Source organism: Antennarius striatus, chromosome 7 (assembly GCF_040054535.1).
Source record: "Antennarius striatus isolate MH-2024 chromosome 7, ASM4005453v1, whole genome shotgun sequence".
NCBI lineage: Eukaryota > Metazoa > Chordata > Actinopteri > Lophiiformes > Antennariidae > Antennarius > Antennarius striatus.
This window is the reverse complement of record NC_090782.1, coordinates 18,832,489-18,852,707: the sequence shown is the minus strand read 5'-3', so window position 1 is coordinate 18,852,707 and position 20,219 is coordinate 18,832,489. Positions and strand designations below refer to the sequence as shown.

The window sequence follows — 20,219 nt, the reverse complement described above, 5'->3', positions numbered from 1 at the left end:
AGCAAAACAGACACACATTAACAAAAGAACAATAATACCGCTTAAGGGACTAGATTGTGCAACATGACAGGCCATTAATAAAAACAATTTTGAAAAGATACCATACAACACTATGTTTTTCTGACCTTTCCGGCCTCCAACTCTTTTAGGGCCAGCTCAACCAGGCAGCGGACCTTGGCAGCTATGCAGAGGTATTTGAAGAAGCGCTGGTGAGAGGACCAGAACTGGCCCCAGAGTGACTTCCTGCTGACCAGCCCTAGTTCATCAGCTGCACGCATGAACACCTGCAAAGCCTCTGCCCACTGGACACATATTCCACCATGTCATTTTAAACTAGTGTTTTTTTTTAAAACTATTTCTCACAAATGATCAATAAAAATGTAGGCAAAAAACGTAACATCTGTGAGAGGCATGACTCTCACCAGTCTGGCAGCTTTGTTATAGACAAGTTTGAAGTCGCTGTCCAGTCCGATCTCTTCTATGCGGAAAGACACCCCTGAGAAGCTCAGCTGCCTGGCGATGTACATCCCACTCACTTTCATGTCCATGGCAACAATTTCCATGGCGCCAACACCTCTGTACACAAATGCCATAAAAATCACTCAGCATAAGTTCCTCATGGGTAAACCAGACATTACCACAAACTGATGGTAAGGTATTTTCCAGTAAGCCCAGCAATTTCAGGAAATGTGTCCACATGATTGAAAGGCTCTCTGCAAACACAATGCTTGGAGTGAAATTCTGGAAGACGTCCCCCACACAAACCTCTTCTCGATGGCGTGCAGGAAGTCATCAAATGCTCTGAAGGGCGTGCCCTCACCCCAGATTCCCAGGCGGCTCATGTAGATCATGTTCTTTGGCTCAGAGGCACCTGGGGCAGAGGTTTCAAAAATATGTATTTTAAATTTATTGCTTAATTTTGAGTTAGTTGCGTGTGTGTGTGTGTGTGTGTGTGTGTGTGTGTGTGTGTGTGTGTTTGTGTGATTTTCTGTGTCAGCCTACCTGTGGCACTGGCATACACAACTCTGGCCCGTGGCAGCTTGTTTTGCAGGTCAAGTACTGCCTTGCCCATCTTTGTAGATGTGGCATTCTTGGCTTTGTGGCATTCATCAAAAATAATCTGTGATTAGAACGGTCAAGGGAAAACATCTCAAAAGGCAAATGACAGTTTTAGAGATGACTTTTAGATGCAAAGTTTTTTGGGATTAAAGGATACAACTCCATCAAAGTCTGGCTTGCACCAGTCGAGGATCTGTTTAATCCTGGTTCTGTGCTGCCCTCCTGCTTGGCTCTCTCCAATCAGTGCAGAGTAAGTTGCAAACAGGACTCCTTCTGAGGTAGCTGTGTCTCCATACTTAATCTATGAAACCAAACATTCATACAAAAAGAGTATGTGTTGAGATGTATACGTACATCTACAGAACAATGCTGTCCCCAAACAGAGATCATTTAATTTTCTTCTCACCTCAATGAATGAAATGAACTTGACTCACCTTGTTTAAGGCATGCACAGGAATATTGGATGCATCTATATCTTTGAGATCTCTCTCTGCATCAAATTTCAGGTCATTGGATATGCTGAACCTGAGGGTAGAAAAGACCAAAACTTTTTTAACAAACAAGCTTCTACATGCTCAACATACCCATATAAATCAGTACATAAAGCATAGTGGAACAGTGTTTTAGCTTTACTTGTAGCTTCATGATCTGTTAACATGGAACACCAGAGTTATAAACCTCTCTTACCATAGTTGTAAACCTCTCTTACCATAGTGCTTTCTTCCTTCCCTTAAGGTAGTTCTCCAGGATGATTCCTGCCACAGTGCGTCCCTTACCGACTCCTGCCCCATCTCCGATCAGGAAGCCTGCCCTCTGGTTATTCTGAAGGATGACCTCGTGTTGCTGAGCACACACAAAATAAAACATAGTGATGGAGATGCATGCATAACCAAACACGGTAATTGATCCCAATTGAACAAGTGTTTAATGTGCTGTAATGTTTGTGTTTGTACCTGGCAGGCGTAGATGATGGCCTCTAGCTGCAGAGCGGACAGCAGGCCACAGTTAATAATTGCCTCTGGGATGGACAGAGTGTATGTGATATCAGGAGGAGGGACACTTGATAGTGTGTTGGTCTCCACCACTATGTCAGGATGAGAGATTCCTATGGTGGCTGAGGAGAGACGAAAATGTGAAGTTTAAAAAAGCGACAGCTTTGACATGTTAACAATAAACTACTATAATGTCTTATTAAGAAGAGGAATAAGGGATGAGAGTGAAAATATATTAACTACATGTTGACATTCTGTCTGGTGACCTACATTTGGAAGGTCTGTACTCTGCATATGTGTCTACATGACCCAGTTCCTCTGTCTCCTCTTCCTCAGCATCAGCATCTTCCTCCTCTGGTGGCGGCTGAGTTCTCTGACCCTGGGAATAAAACAGAGACTTCAGTATTAGAATTCATATTAATACTATCCTCATGTGAAAATAATGCTTCTAGTTTCAGTTTAACTGAAAGTGTGTTAAGAAAGAGACAGGAGCTGTAAGTCAGAGGAAGGTGAGTAATTAGTAAAGTGTTATCAGGGAACATCTAATCAAGGAAGGTTCACTAGGGCAACAGGAACATATGAAATGGAATGGATCATAAAATCAGCTGAAGAATGAGAGATGCTTTGGAAAAATGTTGATGAGGAGAGCTTTTCAGGCAAAATTAGATTGATGCTATCTGAGAATCTGGAAATGCACAAAGGTTCCCATTTTGAGGTTCACGTTAGCCTGGCTATGATTTGTTCATGTTTAAAGAAAACAATGCTATGTGCTCACGATGAATGGAAAATACATACAACACGTAATACTCTTATCAGCAGCAGTAACACTGACTTTTAGAGAGAGTACAAGCACTATAATTTCACTCATATAAAGGCGCTGCCAGGCAACGCCTTTATAAATTAACTGTCAAAATGTGGCCCTTAAGTCTAAGACTGATATCACATATCTTGTGTTGTAAAGACACATGTAAATAGAACAGTTTAACCAACTTGTAATTTTAAGTAATTCTCCACTTCTGGGCAAACATCACTGACGTCAGCTATGTGAGGTCGACATTGTGACAACATAAGGTTGGTTGATAATATTGATCCGTAAGTGTGTGGAGAAATAGAGTGGCTTGCAGACATAAGCTCATGAGCCAAAGCTACATATTGCCACATCATTAAGTGTTTTTTAATTACTTTTTAAAAAAATTTCTATTAATCAAACAAATTGCTTACAAATGGTGAGGCTATTAAGAATTTGACAGCCAACAGACAGTTTGTATCGTCTGGGTGAAGGCTGTCTGCTGTGCCCAGAAAAAACCATGTGCCTCATGTTTATGACAATTAATAACTAGCACTGAAAACTTTTGATTTTCCTCACAAATTTGCATTTAAATTTATTAGACACGAAAATTATGTAATGTACCAAACCTTATGAATAGAATTAAGTGAGTTTGGATGATGCTTAGCAATCAACAAATCACCTCATTTTCCTCTTGGTTCAGTGATCACTGAAGGTGAGATGTGATTAGACGTTCTGCTCCTATTTGATTCGACCGGTAAAAACAAACCCACAGTATATGAGTTAATCACTGTCCAGGTAATTCCTTTGTAAAAACTTGGATTTGAAATCACTCAAGTGCTGTATTTACACCCAACTGTTAGTTTCCTCAAAGATAGTGGTAGCTGCACATGCCCCAAATATGTGATATCATGTTAGACGGGTCCATTAGCACTGCTTAAAACTGTAGCATAATGAACATACTGTATGTGTAAAAAGGTTAGAAATGCTAATAAAAAAGCTCATTTAGAAATAAAACGTGGTTTCATTTTAGACATCAGATAGGAGAGGCTTGTTTGGCTACCTGGAATCCTCCTAAAGGTGGTGTGCTGATAATAGCAGTTATATCATCCAAGCTGGCCAAGCCCTGAAACCTGCCGGTGCCATTCAGCTGTCAAAAAAATATAAAATGAAGAAATAGAAACACAAATAAAATTGGTGATAATGCACAACAAAAGAGGAACAAAAAAAATGAGTAACGGCTGCACGTGTGTATTATCTGTATATACACGAGGAGTGTGTAGGTGGGCACTGGAGATTGATGTGTGATGAGAGAGCACTCCACAAAATGTGGTTTTTTGTATGGCAGTGAAAAGACATCAATAACAACAAAAGGCAGTTAAAGTTGTGTCTGTCTGGGAAACATAATGCATGAAATGAAGGCGGAATGAAAAGGAAACTATAAAAGGCTTTCAGAAGGCAGGGGAAATAAATGCACTCAGATTCATATCACAAAGGTACTGGACGAGATTGATTCAAAGAGGCCTCCACAGCACAGCGAGCAGGTATAGGGGAAGGTTCTTAGTGGGGACAGCATATCAGAAATTATGTTTGATTATTAGTCACATCTCTGTAGTGTATCCAAATAAAAATTACTAGTAAGATAAATATCAAGCAAAAAAATTGTTTTTGGGAAGGAACCCTAATTAAAAATTCTCCATCCATGTGCAACATTGGGAGTCGTAAGTCACATGGAATCATGTGATCCCGACTCATAGAATACTGCAGCTGCAATTTCAAAATATCTTGCAGCAGCCCATCACTGTATTTGAACCTTGAAACTTTGAGATGAAAAACAGAAAAACAACTACCAAAATACAAAAATATTTGTAACATACAATCTATTCAAAGAGTTGGAGTTCACAAAGTGTTCCAGTATTGTACAGAATTCCTAACAATATTGCAAAGGCTCATTTTTTCAAATGGTCTGGTCTCTGTGGTAATGTTTGTGCTCTTAGGTTGTTACACAATCTGCGAGGGCGAAGGCTTGGGAGAATGGTAGACTTCAACAGACTGGTGTGGTAAGAATTCAATTCTTTGAAACCACTGGTCAAGGGTTTAAAATATTGTGGTCGGGATGGAGCACAAAGCTTGTTATTTATTCAAATGTACAAATGTTGTGGAGACAATAATTAAAATAGTTTTGTGGTGAGTGGCGGTAAACCATTATTTGTCGAGCATATTATTGAGGATAAAGGAAACCTTCAATGACTAACTTCATAGCATTAAAAAGCATGAAACTCATTCAAATTATGTCTGACTTATGGATGATATTATCCTCCTTGGAGCCAGTCGATGTTGGCAGAAGAGTTTTTGGTCGTGGAATCTCTGTGTGAGGACTTGCTATGTACCTCTAGCTGGCTCTGTGCTGGTGTGGTGGTGGTACTAGTGTTGACATCCCACAAGGTGGGCACTGTGTCCAGGTTGTCTGTACTGATGAAGGACTGGGCATCAGCATACTCCGACAGCGAGTCCGTCGGAGAGGAGAACAGGGAGTTTGTGGAGAGGTCATCGATGCAGGACAGATCCTGAAAAATAAAAAAAGACATTGTATGTACAGCCTCTGAAACAGCCCAAACACACACTCACAACTGTCAATTTAAACAGTTCAATATTTTGAAACTGCATATTCTCAAACAGCCAGCAGTACTACAAATCCTAAGTATCAAAAGGAGCACACAGTTCAGCACAAAAACAATAAGTCCATACCTAAGAATTAGCAAAAAGATAATAAAGATAGCACATTATAGATTGTAGCCAATACTGCACCTTTTTTTGGGAAGAAGAAGCCTTAACAAAATGTCATCACACACAAATGTGTGAAAGCTAGCACAAAAAAAATAATGAATGGTCAGCATAATAAGGGTGTTTGTGATTGTGCGTGTCACTTGTGTCAGCCATGGCTAATCTCTAGTTGCCCCTCTACTCATATCCTACGCTAGTCATTAGCACGCCATGCCCTTAACTGCTTCTGTAACTTCCTGTAAAAAAATATTTTAAGGATCTCACATGAACAAAAACGGCTGCAGTGAGATAGGGACTGAGTGGAGATGAAGATGAGAGAACATATTTAATGATGACAAGTTGAACGGAGGAGTGGTCTTTTTTAAAGTGTGGGTTAGGATCTCCACTCTTCATTGTGTGTAGTCCTCAGTGTGATTATATGTTTGTATATTTATGCTATTCCAGGAGTGGAAGTTCCCACATCACCAACTTCAAATTAAATTCTCCAGAGGACCATGAAGCAGGATTGAATGGTACACATTCATGCAAAGCAAATATCCATGCATGTAGTGCACAGATCTTTGTAACATTCCCTTTGAAATGTTTAAAAGGTTTCTTATGGCATGTCTAAAAAATAAACATACTGCAAGAAAGACAAGAGTTGACAAGTAAGATTGAAGAACAATATTCTTACTGACGATTAATTTTATAACAAATGTTAGACTTTATTCAAATCTGAAAAATTATTTGTTTGAATGATGTCTCGCTATCAAAAATATGCTATAATCAATTATTGATTAGAATCTGCGTTGATTCTGACGTGACTATCAGTAAAAATGTTTCAGGCATGAGAACACAAGACATAGAGCTCTTGGTGCTAACATGACGACATCAAGTGGGAATGGGGCCCACTGAGGGAGGAAGGCAGCAGTGAGATACATAAACATGAACATATTTTCGTCATCTGACATCACAAAAACAATTCAATGACCAAAACCCGGGAGTGTTTGTGAATTGGAAAGAGTGTAAAAGCACTCTTTCCAAGGTTTTCAAGGTTAAACTAGTCAGCTTATCTGGGAACTCTAAGTTCGTGGCTCTCCCTTTATCGCTCCCTCTCTACATTACTTACATTTTCTCTTTCGGTATGTGTGTGCACGCATGTGTGTGTGTGTGTGTGTGTGTGTACACACGTGTGCATATACTTCTGTCAAACAAGATCAGGCATGCAAGTAGTCTCAGCAGTAGAGAGGTCATCAACATAATTTGTTCCAGGGCTTAGACATTTCAAACCATATGAATAAAAACTTTATTTAGCTCAGTTAATGGGTTATTATTATTATTTAATATTTTAACTCTATCTTTCATTGATATTACTCTTATTAAGTTGTATCAGTGTGAACAGAACTCAATCAACACAAAAAACAAAACTCCTCCTCAGGATCTCAGGACCTGATAAGGACCAGTTCTCAATCTTCTTTTGCCTCACAGCCAAGCTTAGTGAAATCTAACAATTCTATAGTTGTGTCCCAGAGTTCCACAAGTATGCAGCTGTCAGTCTAAGATGATATACAGACTAGGACTGGGGCAGTGTCATAGTGGGTATGCAGTAGTGAGGATGAATATGAGAATGATCTGTTCTTCACACCAGTGGTTAGAATGTTAATAGATGATCAAGACAAGCTGGTGCTCATATGAATACTGTGGGATGCATGAATTATCCGAACATATTAGTATTCTACAGACTGTATGTGAAGCTTTGGTTGAGCGTATGTTAAGCTGCCAGGTCAAGATAAATAATTTATAATGATAACCATAGGCTAACACATCTTTCTGCCACATTTCCTCACTCCATCCGCTTTGTTTTTCCTCACACCTGATTTTCTCCGTAACCCACCTGATTGCTGTCTCACAAAATAAAGCTCACAAAAAGGATAGCAAGTCACCAAAGGCACATTGCAGAAATAAGCATAAATGGCAGACACTTAATCAAAAGAACAGAAAAAAGTTACATCTTTAGATTTGTTTTTAAAAAAAAAACTACTGTATAGTTACAGTACAGTGCTACCATGACCACTTTCAGTTTGAAAACATCTGTCGTGAAAACCTTGCCTATTAAATGTGCTCAATTACAATGAATGATTTCAAGTTTGTGAAGAAACTAGCCTCAAAACAACTTGTTCTATAAATATGCATATGTATTGTCTGCGTTTTTAAGGGCTGACAAATTCATGCAGAAGAGCACATTTAACTAGATACGGATGATTATCAGTCCCCGATCACAGCTATCACACACCACTTTAGCAGGTTGGTCGGTGCTGAGACATGGCTGACCTCAGCTCCATGCTAATCGAGTTACTCAGCAGAGCGTAACAGAGGCGGCAGTGTTTGTCCCTCTACAGGACCGTACCCTGGACTAGTTCATCTACTGTTCCAAAGACTGGGCTCCTGCCAAACAGAGATAAGGCTTGAATTCCAACTGCTCTGATGCTAATCTGCCTCCTTCCACAGCACACAGCCACACAACCATATAATTACTAATCCCGCCTCTCTGTCTCGCTCTCCTTTTCACTGCTCAGAGATTAAAAGACATCTAAATGTGTGCTTCTGTGGGGAAAATTAGCATCAGATGAAATGTGCTTGGTGTCTATTCTAATTTCCAGGAGTAAGGAAAAGGAAAATCATGTGTCTGCATATATACATATTATACTGCATAATAATGTATATTATATATTACATATGCAGACACACATGTTCGTCTTCCATGTCAGTTTCTTTTTTGCCATAAATGCATAAGCCAGTATACAGTATGTTAATGTCTATATTGTGTGTGTGTGTGTGTGTGTGTGTGTGTGTGTGTGTGTGTGTGTGTGTGTGTGTGTGTGTGCGTGTACAAAATAACCATGTACTAGACATACAGTGAGATGCCTTGTATAAAGCTTAACACACACACACACACACACCCTCTCACACACACACACACACACACACACACACACACACACACACACACACACACACACACACATACACACACACACACACACACACACACACACACACACACACACACACACACACACACACACACACAGACACACACACACACACACAAGCAGTAAATTGTGTTTGAGTGTATGGATAATGACCGTTTTATGCCTGAACGTGATTAATGGAGGCACACAGCAGTTAAAATTGTCAGCAAAACTTCAGTTCACAAAGTGCCTGCAGAGCTGATCATGGTTGTGGTAGCGTTTTAAATGCTTTAAAAATAAAAAAAAAGGAAAAATACACTTCTAGACATGACCTGACCAAAAGCAGCAGGGCATCATGATCATCTGATGGAGTTTTAGTTACAGTATGATAATTAATCAGAAAGTAACACAATGCCCCACTCTTCAAAGAATAGCCCAGTGAGTCTGTGATCACAATGTATTCAGGGTAAAATAAATAATAATAATTACCAAAAGGTATTTCTGTGCACCTCTGATGTCACTACAGCTGCCTTCAGAGAAGTGAAGAAGATTCCATCCTGATACCATGATTCACGTTACGACACAGACATTCGATACAGGCGTGGCCAAACAAGGAAGTCCAACAACACTATCTTCATAAATAATACTACTGACATGGCCTCTGTACATTTGCCTGTTAATGTTGTTCTTTACTATTTAAGGGAAAAAATTCTCTAACCATGAACCCCATCAACGACAGGCAGAAAGTTTTCTCAGATGGGAATCTTCCTTAAGCACATATCCTTAAAAGAATAGCTGAGTAGAACACAGTTCCAGATAAACTGGATTATGTTAGATTTTTAATATCAATGGGACTTCCTGGTTAAATAGAGTTTTAAACTAATCTTTATTTTTTGATTTTTCTGTCCAAATTGGTGCAGCCAAATAACATGCTATTTCTCAACAGAACTCACTGTGGTATTTTGGAAATATAGATAGCGGATGGTATAGCAACACATTGTTATTAGTGCAAGAATGGCTCCACAGTAGAATTCCAAGTGAAGTCACTCCCAATCCTTCTTGGTGGAGTTCATGGGTAAATTAAACTTGGTTATTCTGAACCAGCCTCACAAAGAAGCTGCTTTTTCTGCATTTGGTTTAAGTAAGACTAAAAAGTAAACAAAGCTGCAGGTAAAAACTCCTGTGTGTATTTCCAGGCAATATCATGTTAAACTCAGTAACCTGTCTTAGAGAAAGACCAGACTGAGGCTCCAGAAAGGCAGACCAGGACAGGGCTTTCCCCTCCTACACATTGCCAAATTGGCTGCTTTTCTAAAGACAGGAAGCAAGTCACCCTGGCCTTTCACCTACCCCACACAACCACCTGCATATATACACAAACACATGCCTCAAATGACCCCACAGTCTCACCCATACAATTTTGTCAACTCTACCTTAACGTCTCCCGCTTTTAAACTCCACCACCCATCTCTTCCATTTCAACCTCTCATTGTCTTTTCATCCTAGATTTGTTTCTCCACAGCTTGTACAGCAGGATCGGGTTCTCTGGAACACTTAATTTTCACTGCTATCAAAACTTTTTTTGGAAAACATTGCTGTCATGTAGTTAAATGAGGATATATCCTCAAACCTCTCTTCACTATTCTGAATGGCTGTAAATCATGCCTAAGCATATAAACCTTTGCTGCAGCAATAAAAGCAAAGCTGGTTGTCAGGTTGGGGGGTAGGTGTCAGTCATAATCTCAATCAGGAATCTGAGGGCTAAAAATACATACAAAGTGTTCTTCAGGTACCGCCAAATTAAGTGTACCATAAGATCAACTGATCAATGATCTAAGCAGAGGAAAGCCACACACTAATCTGTGGCTGGTTGGTCAGTTGGTTATTAACCCCCATCCCCCAAAACACTCACAATTAGCCGACTAAAACAGGCCCTGCCTCAGGCTCTCTCACTTGGGATCAGCTTTTGACCTTGTCTATGAAGACATGAAGACAACAGGGCCAGATTGATGGCCTGTGTGTGTGTGTGTGTGTGTGTGTGTGTGTGTGTGTGTGTGTGTGTGTGTGTGTGTGTGTGTGCGTGTGTGTGTGTGTGTATGTGTGTGTGCATACGTGCGTGTGTGTGTGTGTGCATGATGTTTTATAGTACAGCTCTGTATTTTTCTCTGACTGTCTTACAGACCTGAAGCAGACGGAATCTTTGGCGAACTAGACCTCTGACTGATTTGTTATTGGGAAAACCCAAAGCAGTTAAATTCAGTATTGAAGTGATTAAAATGACTCAAAGACTTCCACAAACAGACACGCATAACGCTTCTTCTGCCACAGAGATGTGACACAGGAGCCAAGATGTCAATAAAGCATTGCAATTTTATGAGCACACATGGAAAGTTTTACATTTTGTTATGCAAACTTCACAGACAACCTAAAGGACTGTTCAGTTACCATATGTTCTCATATTAGTCTTTAGAATCCCAGTAGTGCTCCTTGTGCATTTCATTTCAAACTAACCATGTTTTAGTATAAAAATTCCATTTTTTCCACTTTTCCGTGCAACCTGTGTCAGGATCTGATGATGCCATTGCTTCACAGACACCATTCTCATGCCACTACCTAAGTACGCTGTGGGTATGTGTCTGTTTCAAATTGTTCAGGGATTTTGAGTTTTGAACTGCCAGGCAGGAGACCTAGAGGAAGACCAAAGAGGAGGTTTATGGATGTAGTGAAAGAGGACATGAAGGTAGTTGGTGTGAGAGAAGAGGATGCAGAAGACAGGGTTAGATGGAGGCAACTGATTCGCTGTGGCGACCACTGAAGGGAAAAGCCTAAAGGAAAAGAAGAAGGGATGTGAAGAAACTACACCAACGCATGCCAGCGACAGGATAATGTGTAAACATAATGCATAAAAAAACAGAGCGATGTGGCACCTCCCCACAGGATTAGAATTGTTTTTTTAAACATAACTGCCATAAATCAGTTTAACAACAACTCTTTCTGTCTCAAATTCTCTGCTGTGTACATCCACAGGACACCGCATCCCTCCAGTCACTCTGGAGCTCACACAACCATCGCTGTCGTCTGTCTCCATTTACCTCTTTTCAGCTAGAAAGCGACTTTGATCATTGCTGACTTAAATGTTTATTTAACATTATCGCTCACCCCCAAGCTCAAATTTTCCAAGTTAACACATTAGTCATTCTCCATGTTTGCACCATCAGCAAACTTCTGTATGAGTGGGTTGGGAGGGGGACACAGATGGAGTCAATCCCATGCTGGATTTGTTTGAAATGCTCCACTTAGAAATGTCATCAAGCTAGAACTGATGTTAAAGAGTCTCAGAGAACAGTTTCTAATCAAGCACTTCATTTTTTTTTTAATTTGTAAAGACCTGGTTGACCCCCTCCTAAGATAATTGTTCTGATAAATTTGGAAATAAAAAGATATACGAAATTTAAGACAAAGACAAGATTGAAATTAGATTATTTATTTTCCAGTTTTTGGGTCAAACAAAACTGATCGTGCAATCTCTAGGCCACAGAGCTCTAATTCTTGCCTATCCTCGACCGACAATCCTGACAGCAAAGCTTTCATGCAGTGCCAAGTCTGAGTAGAAACAGCCAGGGACAGCTCGCTACTCCCAAGCCTCCTGGAATTTTCCAGTGTTTTCATATGTTCTGGAAAATAAAAGGATGCAATGTCAGGTGTCTCAGATCCCAGCAAATAACAGAGCTGCTTTATAGAAGTGTTCTCCTAGTGGAGTATGTAGGACAGCCTGAAGCTCATACTGAGCTGACCGCTAGAGAACTAAAAAAGGTGACAAGGCTCTATAGTACTGCAAGAAAACAACTCAAATTCATATTCTTGACATGAAATGTAGCAGAAGTTGAGAAAACTTGAAGGAATACTGAGAGATGTCATTATTATGTATATGAGGATGAAAGCTGCCATGGAGACGTGTTGGTATTCATGCATGTATGTCTCAATATTTGAAACCCACATCTTGAACTGATAGACGAGGTCCTTTTGAAATACTAAAAACACAAGAAACAAAACACACACACACACACACACACACACACACACACACACACACACACACACACGCACACACACAAGCGTGAGTCTCGGGTGCTGCGCTGTGAGGGGAATGCTGAGGCAGGATGACAGCTTAGTCTTTCAAAATTTAACGTATCACAGACCGCTTTGCAACAGGGGCAAACACTAGCAGCAATTTCATGGACCATGACCCACACAATAACTATTAATGTTATCTAATACTAAACCAAACAAGGGAATTGTGTTCATTGCTCAACACTTTGAAATGTCCTGACTTCACACAACGACATTACATTCACCCTGTTGTCTGACCAAATTGGAGATTTAGAGTGTTGCCTAAGTAAAGTGAAAAGGTGGCAAAAAAAATTAGACATCTGTATCTTGTACAAAATTATTGTACATGGGAGACCAGTAACAAGAGGATTTACATATTTAGAACATATCTATGCTAGTCACACACACGCGCACACACACACACACACACACACACACACACACACACACACACATACACACACACACACACACACACCTTCTGCAGTCAGTCTGCACTACCACCTGTGACCAAGGAGGATTGCATCGCTGCCCATAGGTTACTGATTTGGTTCCTAAACAAGTATGACTGCTAAGTGGGGAGAGAAATGGACTCTTCCACAATCATGAGCACACATGCTCTGTGACTATTATAACATGTTAAGTTTCAATGATGCACATGATGATGCATGTTGACTGATGGATATTTCAGGTTTTTATCCTATCGGGTGAGCCATCTACAGTTACAAAACCAAAAAAACTTAGTACATGCTATGACCAGTGCCTAAAGAGTTAGTCTCACACTACCAAGAAGAAAACAAAATAGGGTCAATAACAATTCAGTCCAGTACGGTACTAAGTGACCTGAAAACTATTCTCATCAGGGCAGTGTGACACCCAGCAGAGGGGTAAAAAACATTTATGCTTCACAGAAGTCACTTATTTTCTGTCTTTCATTTCCAGTATTTGTGCTGATTAACATTAGCTGGACTTTTACTTGTTAAGTGATGTACAGTAAACAGTGTATAGCAAGTGCTATAAAGTGAGACCTCTCCAGAAAAAGTTCATTCAATTGCTTTTTCAAGTGAAAGAGGGGGGCAAAGTTCTGACTGACAGTAAACCAGGAAATCAACCAACTTGGCAGTAGACAAAATATCATGTTGTCACAAACGTTGTCGGCGCAAAGGAAAAGTCACTACTCGTCAGCAAATTGCCCTGTTAATGTTAACAGTACCAAACAACATTTGAGTCTCATAGTGATGAGATGCCAACAAGAGTCTACAGATGATTTTCAGACATCAAATTACATTCAAATAAATTAGACATTGTGGTTTTAGCCATATTATTTTTTGTGTTAACAAGACTTTAACCCTTTATGTACAATGCAATGACTCTGTTTTGTGATTAATTGCTATTTTTTAAATTAACAAAGTCATCAAGGACAGGAATGAATGCAGTCCATTTACAAAAACATACAGTACATCACTTTTTTATTTCAAGTTACATTTCTAAGCATTTATATAAAAACATAAAGAAACAAGAAAATATAAAAAATAATAATTGTTATAGATGTACACAGAGAAATATATCCACTAAACAAGTCACCAGATAAAGCATAAACAGGGAATTACATTAACATACAAGCAAATATTATTTTGATCCGCTTAACTTTGTTTTCTAATTAGAATTTCGTCAATCAAAGCAAATGAGATCAAATCAAATTAAAGATAATTTATTGATGGATTGTGACTCACTGTACTTGATGAATATTATCCAGTTCATCAAAAACAGGATTTTGTCTTTCTCATATGTAAAAGTGGCACATTTTCTGAAATACCCCCTTCAGGTAGCATTACTCTCCCATATGTTCTCTCTCTTCAACAATTACATTCTTGCGAAGATAAAATAAATATTTGTGTTTTCACTTGTATGTCATGTCTTGCTCATTGTATTTCTTTCTTCTTCAGGTTATTTCTCTCCTTTTGCTTACTGGTGATGGTTACAGTTGCCCATACTTGGTTGGAAGGTCCAACCCATCAAAACAATGCTTTCAAACTGTAAGCATCTGATTCATTGTTCAGTTTGATCCAGAACAAGATCACCTCTTTTTGTTAAACAAAAGTAGAGTTATTTGATCTCGACTCTGGTCTGAGGGACTTCAAAGACATGAAAATTCGGTGCCGATTTAAAAGTCCAAACATCTGGACCAAAGGAGTCTAGTGTGAAAGCACCCTTAAAGACAAGTTGGATCAACTACAGAATTTTTTTGAGGTGGCCGATTTCAGGTGATCTAGTGGCACAAGATTGCTTAAATTAAATTTAGGTTTCAGCTCAATGAGATGAACACAAAGAGTTATTTCACTTACAGGCAGTCTTAAAACACAAAAAAAAAGAAGCAAATTAATGTTTAGGCACCAAGTTATCATGACATGTTTATTGTGTTTTATTTTTTAAATATGTGACTCAATTGTTCTTATAGGTGACACAATCTAAATTAATTAAAAAAAAATAGACGTATCAAATACTTGTTTTGAAATAAAAAAAATGATGTGAAAAGACTAACAAATACTGTTGATGGGAGAATTTCTTCTTTTGATGAGATTGCAGATAATGATTATTGGCTGAAATCACATGTTAACAGTATTACCAGATGATCCACCACATCGGTACGATGCTATCCCTATATTGGCAGTTCTATATTATGCATTGTACAGAAATAGCATTAGGAGCTTTTACAACCACAAATAACTAGCAGGATTATCACTCTGATTTTCTTTTCATCCCTGTACCTCCACGCAACTGAATCACAGCAAAATGCTGCTAAACTCAGCATAATTCCTGCAGCTGTACTTACATATTGGTTAAGATGTCATGCAGGCTACTAATCACCAATGTAGCCACCATGCCGTTATGCATCCACACCACCACTGCTTAATTACTTCTCGTAAGCTGAATGCCTAGGTCATGCTTGCTGGTGATATGCCGGGAACTGGATGGCATGCGCCCACCAAGAGGGTATACAGATTTTTTCACATATCTTTTAAAACAATGGTCAGGAAATTTACACCGGGAAAAAAAAAACAACTGCTACTGGTGACACTCATATTTGCCTCAGGTCTGTCAACTTTACTGTGGATTTGTCCTCAATCACACAGATGACAAGTAAGGGAATCTCTAAATGTAACTGAAAAGAAAGAACTATTTCAACAAGCAAAACATTTTTCAGCTATCATTTTTTTAAAAGTACTTTTAAAACAACAAACATGACAATTTGTGAATTGAATACTGCACAAAACAGATTTTGTGCAATTAGGACCTACAACATACAGTACAATTACATTGATAATCTTGCAAACCAGCCCAGGATACAGGATCATATGAGGTCTCAGCTATTATTCCTATGTTGATGAAAATGGTTTCCTTTAACATAAACTACTGGAAAAACAGTTACTGCCATTTCTCAAATTACTGTGAGTTAAGAAATTCTGATATTAGTCAGTCAGTTTCACTAGAAATTCAGTGGAAATGTGCTCAGCAAATATTGAACCAATGAAGTCATTAAACTACTGCTGTGGTGCCTAATGATGGGGGAAATAAAAATGTTTTTAAAAAAAAGAACAATGCAGTTCAGTTTACACTGCAGTATAACAAGGAGTATATTGACCAGACAAACAGAATACATACAAAGTGTCATTTAGCTGAAAAGGGATCAGGTTATAGCAATTACTGGGAGACAGCAAGGGGACAGACAAGCAATTATTGGTCATAGTTCCTGGCTGACAATGACAGCCTGAAAAAACACCAGGTGATGGACAAAGAAAATTCACACCCTGACTTTCTGTCTAACAGGCAGTTTTCACCAGAAAGGCCAAGCCCTAAACCTGGGTTAACTTCCTTGGTATTTTTCCTTTTACAAGAAGCACAAGTCGATATGTTAGTTTTATGACATAAAATGAAAAAAGAGATAATTGTTTTCTCCAAAAGATAATAACCTTTAGGCATCTGTATTCAAGAATTTCTTAAGTTGTTTTACAGGAAAAACCGGTGTTGTCATCTATTTCATAATAAAAGAATTTAAGCATTATTGTAAAAATGGACACCACAAAGGTTTGTCATCTGCCACAAATTTGTAAGCAGATTTTAATAGGCAGAAGACAAATAGATAGGCCTTTGTAATCATAGGGAAGTACTTTCAAAATTCACTCAAGGAAGTTAAAATTACAAACACATTCATAAGTGTGGAACAAAGTGCTCATTACTCTTCAGCAGAAGTTCACTGACTAAGGCAGTAAAGATAAACAGCTGTCAGTATCCTCATAAAAACAGTTTGATATATAATAGAGTATCTAAAATGATTTTTTTGAGCATACATAAGATTTTACACTTTATATTTTTCTATTATAATATATACACTTACAAAACAGAAAACTGTAGCTGTACCTTGGGAAGTGGTTGTCCCAGCTGTGAATACAATTTAGTCCAGATCTGCATGAGAGACATGGGTCCAACCGCTGCAGTGTGGGAAGGTACAACACACACATACACACACACTCCTGCTTCACCTTGAGTCCCCGAATGTGACAGCTTCTCCCATGTGTCGTTGAGAGTGGTGGTATTCACCTTACAGCTGATGCCCTTTGAACCAGCAGCCGATCCTCACTATCCCTTTCAGAATTCCTCTCTGGTTCAACACACACATCTGCCTCCTCCAGGTATGCTCAGGGCAATGAGCTCACACAAACTCTGCTGCTTCCACCAACTGAGACACATCCACGTCTAAAACGGGCTTCCTGCTTTGGCCGAATTAGACATATTTGTGTAGAAGTCTTACTCATAGTGATTGTGAACTGCTTCCTCCAAGCTCAAAAAGGTGGCTGGAGTGAGAGAGCAGACAAGGGAGGGGAGGGGAGAGGTGGGGAGAAGAGGGCGGGGGGGAGGAGCTTTCAGGAAATGATGCTTTTGTTGGTAAGTGACTAGAGTTACTGGCAGTCAGGCCCATTTTACTGTACATGGTGTAACTCAACCGCATTTGTAGTGTAAACAGTATTGCGCTCCGGACCTGGCTGCTCCTCACACCCCGTTGCTTACTGCTATATTTAATGGGCCTGGGCCACTACTTAATGATTATTATATTTGGAGACTGACTCCCTGCATGGCGAGCTGGCTTACTTCATGTGCTGCTCTTTGTCTATTCAAAGGCTGCTGTTTTAGTAGATATAATGATCTATTTCTTAGAGGTAGAAAGAATAGTAACAAGGAAGTAGGCAACGTGTCTAATTATCTTATCAGGGCAACATGCCACCTCTATTGAGACTTGTCAGCTGGCCTGTCAAAACAGGTCCTTAATGTAACTACTCTCTTGTGTTGTTCACCAACATTGAAATAGACTTGACAGCCCCATTTGCAGTTTTCACACTGACCTCTGACTGAAGTCAGGAATGTTTTAACAGGTCGGGTGCAAGCTTCAACTTTGCCTATTCACTGAGACTTTCAGGCGTCGGACAATGCTTCTGCCTGTGCACAACTGCACACAAATATCTTATCCTGAATGATGAGTCCTGTTACGGGAAGCAGGGGCGTGATTGCTTTAAAAAACAAAAATCCGGGAATCTGAACAAAAAAAGCTATTTAAAAAAAAAGAAAGATGATTAAAGATGGTGACAGAACACAAATTTTTCCTGAGAAAAACATAACTGACGGAGAGCCAATCTTAGAAGCAAAGGGTAAGAAATAGTGTATAGACACAGAATTTATGTGGTTTATCACCTTCAGGCGTGGAGCAGAGAGGTCTATTTGCTCACCCAGCTTACAGGAATACATGATATCAGGGCAGCATGGTAAGGTAATGCAACGTCCATCACTGCTGGATTGAAGGGGAGTCTAAGAGACAGAGTGGCGCCTGACTATAGTGTCATCAGCGTAGAACTGAGGAGCGTTCCCATAGTGTGTGTGTGCGCGCATGTGTGTGTGTCTTTGTGGGTGTGACTCAGAGTGTCGTCAGAGGATTAATAATTAATGAACTTCTTTTAATCATCATCACACGCCCCAAACAGACACAACATATGGTATCACAGCTATCAACAGGAACATCAACATGAATAATCCCTAATTTATTTCATACACACCCCAGTTATTTAGAAATTTTCCAGTGATAATATTAAGATGACTGATTGTGACCACATGTGCAGAATTAGTTATTTATATTCTGAACATGATTATGAACAATTCTAATTACAATTCCAGTTCTCACAGAGCCCTTGGTTCACTTCACATTACTGTTGGAAATTTCTCCAGTGCTATTATTAGAACTACATTAAAAATAGAGTCTGTATACACCCCAAGCTGCAGTAAATGCTTTGTCATGGTTCAATTATTTTTGCTGTTGCCTGAGGTTATCTTTGTAAGTGTGACCGTATTTTTTGAACAACATATGTCTTTAAAGTGTTTGTACATTAAAAACACTAAACTGGACATGCCATGTTATTCCCATGCACTACTGTGAATGTATTGGAAACAGCAAGAAGTTTTAATTTTCAGCTTTACGAAAGATCAACTTGTTTTAAAAAAATCCTTTTATTTAAAACAATGGAATTGAGCAAATGATCCAAAGCTAATTTGATTTGTCAAGTGTTCCTAATGGAGCTGTTCAAATAAACCTTTATAAACCAAGTGCCCTGAGTGGTAACGTCACAGCATGCCTTATATTTTTTTCATTTAGAACAAACTGCAAACTTACTTCAGACCTTTTCCTTAGCTTCTGTCATATCCATACCTTTTCTGCTACTCGCTTCATCTGACTCAAACACCAAAAGTCCACACAAGTTGTGTATTTTCTTTTAATCAACCTTTTGTTTATAACTAGACAGGCTTACTAAAAAAAATGTGGTACGTAACAAGAGAAAAGACAGTTGAAAGAAGGTGCAAAAGTTTAGGAAATCCAAAATCACAGAGATAAACCAAGGCAACTGGTGTTTCTGACTCCTTCAGACATCACTGGTCTGCAGCGTTTTAACTCCACCTTTTGGTAATGGTGGCTTGGACCCTCAACAGTACGGGTAATGAGAAAAACAGTACCGAAAAACAGTACAGAGTATTTCAATCCACAAGATTTGTCAACAGAAAAGCAAAAAATAAAAATATGATGACTTTAACTGGAATAGTAGCAGATGCTACTGTAGGTACTGTAGGTATGGGAGAGTTCCCTTGAAAATTAAAAAATACAGCAAAACTGCAATAAAAACCGATAGATAAAAAGTAAAGGGCTAATCTGACAGCTATATGAAGAAGGACAGGGGAAAAAAAGGATGTCTCTTTCAAGGGAAACAGCAAGAGAGGAGCTGATTCTCACTTATGAGGAACAAATAAAGTAGGGTAAAATAGCCTGAAGATTAAGATGGATACAGAGTTTTTTCAGGGCTGCTTGATCTAGGTACGTGATTGTAAAATCCGATTGCCTTGCAGAGACACCAGAGTGTGGGAGGCTCTTTACAACTGCATTATAAAAAAAAGGTTTTACTTTCTGACTCACATCTAATGTTCATAGACTCCTCAGGAAAT

At 39.1% G+C, this 20,219-nt stretch overlaps 1 protein-coding gene across 3 annotated transcripts in view; it reads right to left on the bottom strand.

Annotated features, from left to right (window-relative positions):
- sbno2b (strawberry notch homolog 2b) overlaps window positions 1-20,219 on the bottom strand; it is a 58,652-nt gene that overhangs the window by 13,077 nt on the left and 25,356 nt on the right. The window contains exons 1-12 of one of the 3 annotated variants that reach the window (XM_068319981.1): window positions 17,103-17,566; window positions 5,229-5,405; window positions 3,902-3,988; window positions 2,322-2,430; window positions 2,013-2,173; window positions 1,769-1,902; window positions 1,494-1,584; window positions 1,217-1,360; window positions 1,003-1,120; window positions 766-871; window positions 423-576; window positions 126-302 (exon numbers count right to left, since the gene is read on the bottom strand). In XM_068319981.1, the coding sequence (XP_068176082.1) occupies window positions 126-302; window positions 423-576; window positions 766-871; window positions 1,003-1,120; window positions 1,217-1,360; window positions 1,494-1,584; window positions 1,769-1,902; window positions 2,013-2,173; window positions 2,322-2,430; window positions 3,902-3,988; window positions 5,229-5,405; window positions 17,103-17,162 (1,518 nt within the window). In that variant the 5' untranslated portion in view covers window positions 17,163-17,566. Of the gene's footprint in view, window positions 1-125; window positions 303-422; window positions 577-765; window positions 872-1,002; window positions 1,121-1,216; window positions 1,361-1,493; window positions 1,585-1,768; window positions 1,903-2,012; window positions 2,174-2,321; window positions 2,431-3,901; window positions 3,989-5,228; window positions 5,406-17,102; window positions 17,567-20,219 lie in introns of those variants that run through there. The other 2 variants (XM_068319979.1, XM_068319980.1) reach the window with 2 other exon arrangements.